The following is a 13,802-nucleotide window of genomic DNA, read 5'->3' as shown; positions in this document are numbered from 1 at the left end:
ATATATGTGTCACTCCTGCAAAGTAGATGAGGGATATATACAAAAAAGGAATGGATGTGCATTACCTAAAAGGCCTTTATTCCAAAAATGAAAGAAATAAAAGCCACTTAAAGAGGAGATAACCTTTTGCTTACCTCTTTGTTAATGTTTAGCGAGGCAGCTTGAAATTCTGGTGATGTATTGTCAGACATTTTTCCATTGTATGTTAATCCAGGCAGGGTTAGTTGTCCAGGGAAAACTTTGGCTAAAAGAGGAAAATATTATTATAGGAAAGTTGCATATACACTCCTGTCATTACCAATTCTTTAAAATAATAGTTCAACTATGTGGAAATATGCTTTTTCACGTTCTTGCCAAATTAGATGAGAAGATAAACCCACTCTCATATCTGTCCAATAAATTATAGCCGGTCAGATTAGTATTAAGATTTAAGACAACTAACGTGAAATCTTCTCTGCTTGCCTTGCTACCATAAGGTAAAGACAGGACTGCAAGAAATCACTGTTTCTGTACAAGATATTGTCCTGGAAACCCCAACTAGTCGTTCTAACACTTGTTTTATGGATTTAGAACTTGTTAATTTAGGAGGTGCTGGTGAATGAATTTTGTTTCCTTTGTACAAAGCCAGGCTAGCTGTTTCCCCTTGCTTCCATTTTTTTGCTAAGCTAAGCTAACCGTCTCCTGGCTCTAGCTACATATTTACCGATTTAACCTTCTTTATCTTAATATTGCCTAAAATGTTGAACTGTAGCTTAAATTATTTCCTGAAACAATTGAAGTATCACTGGTCTTCTAAAGGTGTTAATCATTTTGACCAACAGTTACCAGACTTCCATGAATCTGAACTAATTACAAATAATCAACTAACGTTACACTTCTCGTTTAACAAGGTCCTCCTACATCCCACAGGTACATTACTACACTTTTGTATTATAATTCATTAAGTCACTATCTCATTGAGTAACAACCTCATAGTGGTGGTATGCAAACAAATACTTACCACTCTCACATCTTCTGCTGTCATTATTGTAGTTCTCACCAGCCAAGCACAAGCATGCAAAGCTTTGATTGAAACGAGGCACACAGGTGCTCCCATCGCCACATGGGTTTCCCTCACAAGGGTCTTTAAAAGGCACAAAAAAAACACACACATACAAAAATATATGTGTTTACAGCATCATGTGAGCATCTAAAACAATGACATCTTGGAAACACAGGAAATTACAGTTTTTGGTGGAATTACCTGGAAGCTTTGTGGTTGTAAGAAATGGTGTTGTTGTTGTAGGCTCTACAGTAGTAGAAGTCGGACCTGCTGTTGTTGTTGTAGGCTCTAAAGTTGTAGAAGTTGGACCTACTGTTGTTGTAGGCTCTACAGTTGTAGAAGTCGGCCCTGCTGTTGTTGTTGTAGGCTCTACAGTTGTAGAAGTCGGACCTGCTGTTGTTGTAGTACGCTCTACAGTTGTAGAAGCCGGACCTTCTGTTGTTGTTGTAGGCTCTACAGTAGTAGAAGTTGGCCCTGCTGTTGTTGTTGTAGGCTCTATAGTTGTAGAAGTCGGCCCAGCTGTTGTTGTTGTAGGCTCTACAGTTGTAGAAGTCGGACCTGCTGTTGTTGTTGTACGCTCTACAGTTGTAGAAGCCGGACCTTCTGTTGTTGTTGTAGGCTCTACAGTAGTAGACGTTGGCCCTGCTGTTGTTGTTGTAGGCTCTATAGTTGTAGAAGTTGGCCCTGCTGTTGTTGTTGTAGGCTCTACAGTTGTGGAAGTCGGCCCTGCTGTTGTTGTTGTAGGCTCTACAGTAGTAGAAGTCGGACCTGCTGTTGTTGTTGTAGGCTCTACAGTAGTAGAAGTTGGCCCTGCTGTTGTTGTTGTAGGCTCTATAGTTGTAGAAGTCGGCCCTGCTGTTGTTGTTGTTGGCTCTACAGTTGTGAAGTTCGGCCCTGCTGTTGTTGTTGTAGGCTCTACAGTAGTAGAAGTCGGACCCTGTTGTTGTTGTAGGCTCTACAGTAGTAGAAGTTGGCCCTGCTGTTGTTGTTGTAGGCTCTACAGTTGTGGAAGTCGGCCCTGCTGTTGTTGTTGTAGGCTCTACAGTTGTAGAAGTCGGACCTGCTGTTGTTGTTGTAGGCTCTACAGTAGAAGTTGGCCCTGCTGTTGTTGTTGTTGTTGTAGGCTCTACAGTTGTAGAAGTCGGACCTGCTGTTGTTGTTGTAGGCTCTACAGTAGTAGAAGCCGGACCTTCTGTTGTTGTTGTAGGCTCTACAGTAGTAGACGTTGGCCCTGCTGTTGTTGTTGTAGGCTCTATAGTTGTAGAAGTTGGCCCTGCTGTTGTTGTTGTAGGCTCTACAGTTGTGGAAGTCGGCCCTGCTGTTGTTGTTGTAGGCTCTACAGTAGTAGAAGTCGGACCTGCTGTTGTTGTTGTAGGCTCTACAGTAGTAGAAGTTGGCCCTGCTGTTGTTGTTGTAGGCTCTATAGTTGTAGAAGTCGGCCCTGCTGTTGTTGTTGTAGGCTCTACAGTTGTGGAAGTCGGCCCTGCTGTTGTTGTTGTAGGCTCTACAGTAGTAGAAGTCGGACCTGCTGTTGTTGTTGTAGGCTCTACAGTAGTAGAAGTTGGCCCTGCTGTTGTTGTTGTAGGCTCTACAGTTGTGGAAGTCGGCCCTGCTGTTGTTGTTGTAGGCTCTACAGTTGTAGAAGTCGGACCTGCTGTTGTTGTTGTAGGCTCTACAGTAGAAGTTGGCCCTGCTGTTGTTGTTGTTGTTGTAGGCTCTACAGTTGTAGAAGTCGGACCTGCTGTTGTTGTTGTAGGCTCTACAGTAGTAGAAGTTGGCCTTGCTGTTGTTGTTGTTGTAGTAGGCTCTATAGTTGTAGAAGTTGGACCTGCTGTTGTTGTTGTTGTAGGCTCTACAGTTGTAGAAGTCGGCCCTGCTGTTGTTGTTGTAGGCTCTACAGTTGTAGAAGTCAGACCTGCTGTTGTTGTTATAGGCTCTACAGTTGTAGAAGTCGGACCTGCTGTTGTTGTTGTAGGCTCTACAGTTGTAGAAGTCGGACCTGCTGTTGTTGTTGTAGGCTCTACAGTTGTAGAAGTCGGACCTGCTGTTGTTGTTGTAGGTTCTACAGTTGTAGAAGTCGGACCTGCTGTTGTTGTTGTAGGCTCTACAGTTGTAGAAGTTGGACCTGCTGTTGTTATTGTAGGTTCTACAGTTGTAGAAGTCAGACCTGCTGTTGTTGTTGTAGGCTCTACAGTTGTAGAAGTCGGACCTGCTGTTGTTGTTGTAGGCTCTACAGTAGAAGTTGGCCCTGCTGTTGCTGTTGTTGTATGCTCTACAGTTGTAGAAGTCGGACCTGCTGTTGTTGTTGTAGGCTCTACAGTAGTAGAAGTTGGCCCTGCTGTTGTTGTTGTTGTAGGCTCTATAGTTGTAGAAGTTGGACCTGCTGTTGTTGTTGTTGTAGGCTCTACAGTTGTAGAAGTCGGCCCTGCTGTTGTTGTAGGCTCTATAGTTGTAGAAGTCGGACCTGCTGTTGTTGTTGTAGGCTCTACAGTTGTAGAAGTCGGACCTGCTGTTGTTGTTGTAGGCTCTACAGTTGTAGAAGTCGGACCTGCTGTTGTTGTTGTAGGCTCTACAGTTGTAGAAGTTGGACCTGCTGTTGTTATTGTAGGCTCTACAGTTGTAGAAGTCGGACCTGCTGTTGTTGTTGTAGGCTCTACAGTTGTTGTTGTTGTTGGAGGTTGCGTTGCTGAGAATGCACCACCTGAGACTGTTGTGGTTAAACAACACAATGAAGCAGTTAATAAATGATAACCTGCCAATTGCCAAAGTGTTTAACCACAGCTAATTTTGAAATGCCAAACAAATTAGAAGACATAGATATGTCTTCTAATTTGTTTGGCATTTCAACTCTATCAAAGCAATACATTTAACAGGTTTCCCCAGATTTGGCGAGATCATCTATGAGATAGTATGGGTTAAAAGCTATTGATTCATCAGTTGTAAAAAAAAAATAAAAAGAAATAAGAGAGTTTTTTAATTCATACCTGCTTTATAATAAAGTTGTAGCCTTATCTCCATCAAATTATTAAAAGCCAATGCCAGTCAGCATATAATGATGAAATGATATACCGTGATATAATTACAGCTTTACAATACAGCAGCATGAATTATGGGTTTATAGGCAGTTCTTTTTCTTTACCTGAAGATAAAAAAAAAGACTAGGTCAAAACCTAGTAGGCTATGTGTCTGGACCGTGTATGGTCTAAATTGTGTGCTAAATTTTGGCCAAATATGTATTTTTTATATAATAAATTTTAGAACCATTTGAATTTATTTATAGTTAATAGTTTACATATAACTAAATGTTGTTTCTAGAGAAGCAACACTACAATTTACAACAGCAAAGTCACAATATCGCACTGTAACCAAATCCAAAATGTAAAGAACAGACAGCAGTCAGTATCAGTCATTTATCCTGTCCTCTGTCCTCTGTCCTCCCTATGCCGAGGTGATTCACTGCCTGCAGGTACTGCTGGTAGAGAGAGGAGGGGCTACGTTTACAAGAATTTGCCAAATTTTAAGATAATTAGCAAACTAAGCTAAAGAGCTAGACTACACACAGACAGCTTTCATTTTTGCTTGTTTGTAACTATAGAGCATAGGATCATAATGTAAGCTTGTCGAGTAGAGTAATAATATCTGGTATAAATTATGTGTAAATAAATTATTACTGCAAATACTTTGTTAAAATATTTATGTAAATAAATTAAGTAACGTTACACATTAGCAATCAACATTTTTATTTTCCTGGGGACCACGGCTATGCTGAGGACGTATTGGGACTGTCAGCACCTGTTCATTTCATAGAGCAACGGCCAATGAAGAAGACCAAAACTCACGTCATCCCCAAAGATTTCTAAATTATTTAGGATTCAAAGTTCTTATAAAAAAAAATCAGGCTACTTACCAAGACAGGCCACAACTAGCCAAAGGAGTTTGAATACTTGAGCCATTGGAAAATATCTTGCTGACGAAACTTCACCAAAAGAAAGAAAGCCAGAGTGGGCTATGAGTAGAAGAGGCTTTAGGGCTCAGGTGTTCTCCACTGGCAGTTTTAATCATTAGCCACTCCCCCGAGGGCAGCACTGTGTGCTAAAGTGCATTTCACACCCAGAAAAGAAGATTCGGTGTTCCCACTTTCCATGTCTACCAAGCCATTTATCTGTTAATTTATCTTCCATGACATAGATCTGTCTCTGTCAGTTTGTTAAAATATAGAGTTGCCACTGTTTACACTAAATAGGTTAAAAACCACAGTTAAAAAACACAAAAAGGAAGCATTGACTTCTGCCAGTACAGAGTCAGTAATAAAGAATAAATGAATACACATGTTCCGCATTTGTGTGCCTGGATCACATCAAGAGCAAACGTCAACGCAAGTAAAACTGACACAGACTTGAAATTACTGTATACCAGTTTTTTAAATAAGGAAGAAGCTTTTTTTCCAGTTGGGCTGGTTAAAAGTTAGTCGAAGTAACAAACTAATCTAGGCAGAAGGCCTAAAAATACTCTATGACACTTTAAAACGGCTCTGGACTATTTGTAAAAATACTCTGACACTTTAAAACGGCTCTGGACTATTTGTAAAAAATATCTATGACATTTTAAAGCGGCTCTGGACCCCTTACAAAAATAGTCTATGACATTTGAAAGAGGCTCTAGACTATTTAGAGACAGACTGCAGAAGAAATAAAATAGTTTAAGAACAAGTTCTTGACTATTAAAATATTTTTGTCTGCAGGGCTGTACCAGGTTTTGCAAGGTTTGCCGAAAAAAGAACTAAGCTTTGTGGTGACTACCACATCGAAAAAGAAATAGTATACTATAAAGTTTTTGTCAATCATGGGTAACGAATCACCCAAGCCCTATGAACCGTCTGGACCCATTGTGGTTGAGATGAGTCAGAAATGTGGACCGGATTGTTTGCGATTTAAGTAACTAACTAACTACTTTAGGCAGAAGGCCTAAAAAGAAATAAAAATACTCTATGACACTTTAAAACGGCTCTGGACTATATTCTATGACACTTTAAAACGGCTCTGGACTATGTAGGATATTCTATGACACTTTAAAACGGCTCTGGACTATTTGTAAAAATACTCTATGACATTTTAAAGCGGCTCTGGACCCCTTACAAAAATAATCTATGACATTTGAAAGAGGCTCAAGACTATTTAGAGACAGACTGCAGAAGAAATAAAATAGTTTAAGAACAAGTTCTTTACTATTAAAAGATTTTTTCTGCAGGGCTGTACCGGGTTTTGCAAGGTTTGCCGAAAAAAGAACTTTTGTCAATCATGGTTAATGTTTAAATGTTTTAACTGCACTTTATTTGCGTATTTTATCTCTCAGTACTTTAAATTCTTATACTGCACTGTAAAATGTATTCTTGTCTTTTAAATTGTTTTTAATTGTGTACTAACTGCTCTTTCATGTTTTATGTAAAGCACTTTGAATTGCCCTGTTGCTGAAATGTGCTATATAAATAAAGCAACCTTGCCTTTAAAGCATAGGAGAGTTTACTGATAGAGGTTATCATCATTGTGCAATATCAAACGCATTACACATGCATCAAGTGATGTCATGTACATGTTTCTTATCTCCATAGCTGAAAACATGTCTAACAGAATTGGAGGATTTGTATGACAACAAAAAACAAAACTACTAACTCAGTGTAATGACAAACAATGTTGGTTTACTTGCTTTAATATTTATATGTCATTCATTTTCAGCTTCTTTCTACTGTAGAGTAAATAGCACATTTTTTGTATATCTCACTCTAAGATTTCATAAGTTACTTATAGGGGCTGTAATGACCAGGAGGGAGAAAAATTACATTCCTTGCCAGTCAATTTGAGTTGCAATAAGGTTGACAAGACCTCAACGTGAAAGTTGGAACATTTGAAAAGTCAAAGTGTGTTGTAAACATCACCTTAAGAATGTAGTCTAAGTCTGAAGTATTGTTTTTAAATTCTTTTAAATTTCAATGAGACCCATAAAACCCATAAAATAGGACCCATAAAATATTATCTCCAAGTTGACTTTGAACACTGTTACATATCTGAATTAACACGACTAAAGTATTGCGCCACTTCAGCATCATCATGGGCGTCAGTAGCCTGGGAAAACTCTGACGAACTTCCGGCAAATTTGAGATTTGCTCTGCAAGTCAGTCTGGCCAAGAACCCATTCAAGCCCATTTCCAATTTTTCCAAATCGAGGCACCAATCAAAACCGTTGAGGCGGGCTTTACATGATGACGATAACGCAGCGACGGCAAGCAGCTTTTTGTTTACATTCAACATGACGACCACTGAAGCGCAGCAACCTGTTGATGCCGCTGTCGCTGCTACGTCACCCAGATCATTGGTCTGATTGGTTGAAGGACTATCTAATTGCGCCCAGAGGCATTTGAGCGGCGTCCGTTGGTGACGCCCCTTTGGAAATGGGCTGTGAATGAAGCTTGCCCAGACCCACTCTCAGTTGTAACTGAGAGTGGGTCTGGGCGTCAACCAGGCTAGGGCGTCAGTGGAAACATGGCTGAAATTGCCTAAAGATAAAAAACTAGTTTTAACTAAAGTTTTAACTAAAGGTGAAGTAGTTCCAGTGTCCATGGGTGTTGGCTATAGGCTAATTAAGGTCAAAACAACAACCCTATATTACGTCAGGCATTTATGGTAATTAATTGGTCACTTCTCTTTTCTTTTTTTGGAAGCAAAGACATAAATTGCATTAGGAGTGTATTCCATATCATATTCCACTAACTACTCCATGTCCATTGAGTTGCCGTCCATAATTACTCTAAGGGCATCCTATACTGTAATTTTTTGCTATCTAAAAAAAATTAAGAAAGCCATAAGTCTCTAGTTTGTGGTAGTAAAGTTTCATTTAGGGACTGTTCATTATTTATTTAAGGGTGCACCGGAGGAGCTTTGGGACCCTCCCCTCACCAGTAATAACTTTTCTATGACCCTCCAGTGATTAGAAAAAAGAGACATGACCCTACCCAGCAATTTACTGATACCTTATGTACTAGTTTGCACTTGTGAAAGATATACAGATGCCCTTTGATTTTTTACAGCCACAATGTACAGTTGTTAACCTCTGCTTTCTCATCTTACACATCACACTCCTCTGTTATGGTGTGGTGGCCATTTCAGTAGATTTATTCACTACATAGTTGTGGAAACACAATAAGCATGGAAACTAAATGCACACTTCCTGCATTGATGCATTACTCCAAATACTAAGTTACTCCTCTAGTAAACTAGTATTCACATGAAATAAAACAATAAAACATTAAGACCATCCAGCAAAGGACACTGGGAAATAACAAATTCAACACTGGTTGCTATGGACTCGGCTTCCTCGGTCATTGTATATTTTAGCATAGGTAAAGCTGCTGAAGCTTAACATTATATTCCAAAACATATATGTTTATTTTTAAAGCAGATTTATTTTAAATTACATTGTAACAATTTAACAATTCACCCTTATGAAATCCAATCGCGACAAGGCTGTCTTGAAAACACAATAGACAGACTTAAATTAAACTAAAATGTAACAGTGAACAATCAGTGTTCGACCTACAGTGTGTTGAGATGCCTCTCCAAACGCAGAAACGAAGCGCAATCACACCATAAAACATTAAGACATGTTAGTAAAAAAGATGCGTATTTTGCAGTAATCCAATGACACGAAAAAAAGTAATCCACAGCAATCAGTAGATCCACAAAAAGGGTCACGGTGTATCCAGCAAGGCCTATACGAGCATCACATTCACCAGCCAACTCCAAACAGGTGAACGAGGCCTCTCCACTTTGCTGTTTAAACAAAGTGGAATAAACGTATAAAAGTCCAAATCTACACAAAACCCGCAATCAATTAGTAAGCTGACATCAAAAGTATATACATGGCATTTAGGAAACCTTTATTGCAACGTTGGCACGGTAAGATGTCCAGACATAGTACAACAGTAATTTTAGTTTTTTGCATCCTGCTGCTCCCATCATTAGCCAGGAATTATTTTTTTTTACTAAAGCAGCATATTAAATCATATGTATTACCTACCACCATTTAGTTGTTTTGTGTTATTTAAGATATTTATAAAATATCTGGTTATGCCAGACGTAATTATTCCACTAATTTTATAAACAATGCAATTACCCATTTCAGCCACCAGGGGAGCAGTGCTCCCCGTGCCCCACAGCAAACTCATGGGTCAGATGACCCATCTGGTAGCGAAGGAGAGAGCTACATGGAAAAATATGCACTAAACAAGCCATTTTGAAATTTTTCTGTTTTCATGAATACAAAAGTTAGGTCCCCAACTTGGGTCCCCCCAGACCAAAACATATTGGGTGACCCTCCCCTCAACAAAGAATAAAAAGACATGACCCTCCCCTATTTTCCTCCGGTGGTCCATTCCATAAATACCGAACGGCCCCTTAGCTGTGATTACTATAGAGGTCACACAAGGTAATTTTATACATGGACACAATAAAATGGCTACTATGGGGATTAAAATCATCACACATGAATACAGTGTGCTCATTAAATCCACAAGAGTCTCGGTTTTCCTGTCATATATATATATATATATATATATATATATATATATATATATATATATATATATATATATATATATATATATATATATATATATATTTAATACCCAATTTATGCAACTCCAAGCCTGTTTAGGGACCCCAGTATGCAGAAATTTTCAAATATACCATTTTAGAATGTGCGAAAATAACAAATTTGTACTGTATGCAAAAAGATGCATAGTTTTTGCCCCAAACTGCATGGGATCAGGGATACAGTGGGCATGTCTGTAAAGGGGAGACTCGTGGTTAGTTTTCTTAATACATTCATGGTGGGTAGGCCTACCCATAGAACCCATTTCATTTAGATATCTTGAGATGACAATGCCAGTTTCCCCTCGCCATAATTAGCATAGAGTAGAGTAGCTATAGCTGGCACGGCATGGTTTCTACCATGGATTCTTCAGATCGTCTACTTTCACAACATAGACCTACCACTAACGATACCATGGCGCTAGCTTAAGAGAAATAAATAAAAATGAATAAAAACGGTCCCGCAAAGTACCTGCAGTAACGTTATCACATTTCAACACGATTTTACTAAAAAATAAACTACAAAAACTAAAGTAGCCTAATTATAATTATAAATTGCTTCAATCCAGAAAATATTCATTTTAAAGTATTAGTAACAATATAGATGTTATTCTTACCGTAACGTCTTCAAAATGATCAAAGATTTCCATACAAAACATCTGCAGCTCGGTGAATGCATGGATGTATTACGTATATTATGGTAACTGAGGGCAGCCATTTGATTCTGAGGGCCTCCGCTGCCTGCAGTGCATGGACAGTCCACCAGGGGGCAGATAACGTGTATCAGATTCGTCAGATCATTGCATACAGCAGGGTTTTGGCGTTACAGGGTACACATCTACCTGCACACTGGTTACTTCCTAATTAATATTATACATATTTCATTTTATTATATATACTATGTATTTTCATTCTACACTTGTATATGTTGCCTACATTCTTTTCATTCCTCTAAGTATATCTTTTGAGTAGGTGTTCTGGTGTTTTGATCTTTTGTTGTCTTATTTTATTTTATCTTATATTTTAACTCATTTATTATTTCTAGTATATTTCTTGTATTTTATGTATGTGTGTGAGTGAGTATGTGTGTAACTTGCTGCTGTAACACAGTAATTTCCCAGTTTGGGATTAATAAAGTCCATCTATCCATCAAGCTACTGTAAGTTATGTAGGTTTTTGGTTAAGTTGAATCAGTAGAAATAGGCCTACATTTTTCGATTATACCGAGCTGAAAACACACACATACTTATTTTTAATCTGCATGCCAAACTCTCGAACTACATAAAATACTGTCATTCCCAATGATAGTCCTTAACTTTTCACCCAACAATCAACATAATCACAATAATGGTATCCAACACTATGTTACTATTTACCATAAATCACATAGCTTTGCTGGACAAAAAGGATTTCACTATTCATTTTTTTTTGTGTTAAAAGATAATTTCTCAAAAAGTACATTTTTGAACTGGGGTTCTGCTTATTATCAAAACATTTTTTACATGATGTTCACCTCAACAGTTTATTTAAGAGCAGGTACATTCTTCATTCCTGCAAATTAAGATATATAACAGTATAATTCTCCAGCTACATTTTTCACCTGCAGGTTTTATGAACATGTTGCCTTGAGTCAATAGAGGTGCGACCACAGAGCAATAACTGCCTCTGGGTCATCTTGCTAACTGTAAGTCCAAAGTAACTTACAGTTGTGATCATCCTCCCCACCCCTCTCCCGCCTCCCCCAGTCATTCCCTGAAGTCAGACCCTCGATTCTGAACTCAAGCTACCGAAAGCAAACAGGGCAGGGGCAGAAGGAAGGGAATATTTCTTCTAACCGATTATACTGCAAAGTCATGGCTCATTTATAAAAATGGGTGACACATAAAAGGAAAACCAACATTAAGTGCAGAGGTGGAAGAAGTACTCAGATCTTGTACATAAATACAAATGAAGTAATACCACAGTGTAGAAATAATCCCAAGTAAACATACAAAAGTATTGGTACCAAAAGTGAAAGTACCCATTATGGTCCATTTTAGATTAATGTATATTATATTATTATTAAATAGATTTCTGATTTCAATGGGACATCCTGGTACTAGTGTATGGTTAAACTTAGGGGAAGATTGTGGTAATAAACTACAGTTAAAGGTGCACTAGGTAAGACTTATAAAACTAACTTTCTGTCATATTTGCTGAAACTGCCCCTATGTTCCAGTAGAACTACATGAAGCAGGTAATAAAAATAAAAAAAATCTGTCTCCTCTGGCACCACCTACAGCCTGTAGTGCGATTTGCAAAAATCCACAGCTCCCTGGTCAGATGCACCAATCAAGGCCGGGGTGTGGGGTGTCTAATTGCATGTCAATCACTGCTCATGCACACTCATTCATTCTCCCTTGTTGGGCGGGAGGGACTGAGAAGTTGTTGATGTTCAAATTTTTTGGCTAAGTCACACAATCCTACCTACAGCACCTTTAAGGAGTGGTCAAGGTCAGGAAACTATAACACTTGGTTAGGTTTAGGGATAGGTCATGCTTGAGGCTGTTTCTTAGTGATTTGTTTGGGCTGATCACTGGATAGACTTGTTATTTATACTGAGACAAATAGAGTAAGTAAAGAGACACAGTTTGCTCCTTCTAATTTAAAGCTACTGAAAAGTGTAATCAAACGGTTAAAAAGGGTTGAAGCTGCTGATCTATTCCATACAAAAGACAAAGAGCCAATTGCCATGGGAACAGTGCAACACTATGGTATATCTTCGGTGTCTCGGAAGGTCTAGAAAACAGGTTTTTCACAGCCATCAAAGTCAACAGTGTGAAAACAAAAGTCTTGTTGACATTACATCGAGCACCTTTTAAAACACCTGTAAAACATGCAACATATTTCAAGCAACTGATATTGTCAATATTTCATCTGAGTTCATGTCTGTCAGGAGATCCTGAGTTACTTGGTGGAAAACAGCTCCATCTTCAGGCAGCAGGGCCCCATGTCTAAATGACAGGATGATTCACCATCACATAAAAAACACATTATCCCTTAAAAGATCACAGGAGGACATACTGTAAACTGGACTTACTCACAGCAGGAGCGAGGTGCATCCACTGGAAGAATGTAAGTCAGTGTTATCCAGGGACTCCTGTGTCTGTTGAAATTCAAACTTCAGCTGCATAAAGAGAGTATTAAAACCCCCTTTACTCCAAAAAGCAGTAAAAGTACAAAGTAATGTACAGAATAAACAGTAATATATAGAATAAAGAATGTACAATAAACAGTAAGGGGTAGATATGAATATGCTACAGTATGAACAGTCTGAGACGAAGCTGTTTAAGCAGGCAAAATATATATTGCAGATAAGACAAAGCTTTCTCACTACCTGTACTTACTTTTGATACTAAAGTACACATTGCTGCTCATACTTCTTTCTGTATTTGTATTGAAGTGCAGGACGTTTATCTTCAAATGAGGCACTCATGAATATGAATTAATATGATACCCATTCCTGGTTAATTAAAATTCTATTCAACTATTATTGCCCAACAATGTAAACTATTTTGTTTTCTTGGTAATATAATAAACTTGTATTGTCATTTTACTGCTGTGCAAGACATACAACGAAATTGGGATGGCACATATTCGGATATTAAATACAATATAAAAGAAAAGCTAAATAAGAGCAGTTTTTTATGTGCAAAAAACCAATAGCAGTGGCATAAACGTGTAGTAGACCTAATATGATTAAGTCAATTTCCAATATACAATACTTGGATTGATATTTTAGTGTGCTTTTGAGAGACAAAAATCCCACACTGTGTACTTTTTTGTAACAAAAAGTTTTTATTGGCTTCTCTAATCCGTTCATCATCTCAATAACAGGTACAGCCTGGGAAATCATATCACAAGGGGTCTAGAACAGATAAGACAAAGGAATGCTACAAAACTTGGTATTGAGGTGACAGTCAGAAAAAAAAGCCATACAAAAAAAATTCTTTATCATGCATACTGGAGAAAAACTCAAAACAAAATTGAGAACACACATTTTTAGTGTTTTTGTACATTTTTGTAAACAATATCCTTCTAGAGATCATATCAAAACACATTATGGCAAGTAACAAAAA

At 38.2% G+C, this 13,802-nt stretch overlaps 1 protein-coding gene across 1 annotated transcript; it reads right to left on the bottom strand.

The window, feature by feature from the left end:
• Positions 1-218: 218 nt before the first annotated feature.
• Positions 219-4,886, bottom strand: LOC120551624 (probable cyclin-dependent serine/threonine-protein kinase DDB_G0292550). The gene is made up of 5 exons (XM_039789122.1): positions 4,882-4,886; positions 2,019-3,749; positions 1,244-1,894; positions 1,001-1,123; positions 219-244 (listed from the first exon to the last, which is right to left on the bottom strand). The coding sequence occupies exons 1-4, from the start codon at positions 4,884-4,886 to the stop codon at positions 1,114-1,116; spliced, it is 2,397 nt and encodes a 798-aa protein (XP_039645056.1). The 3' UTR covers positions 219-244; positions 1,001-1,113.
• Between the last annotated feature and the right edge of the window lie 8,916 nt (positions 4,887-13,802).

The sequence above is a fragment of the Perca fluviatilis genome, chromosome 21, assembly GCF_010015445.1.
Source record: "Perca fluviatilis chromosome 21, GENO_Pfluv_1.0, whole genome shotgun sequence".
Taxonomy (NCBI): Eukaryota; Metazoa; Chordata; class Actinopteri; order Perciformes; family Percidae; genus Perca; species Perca fluviatilis.
Note: the sequence above shows the minus strand (reverse complement) of the source record. Positions and strands in the feature narration are given on the sequence as shown.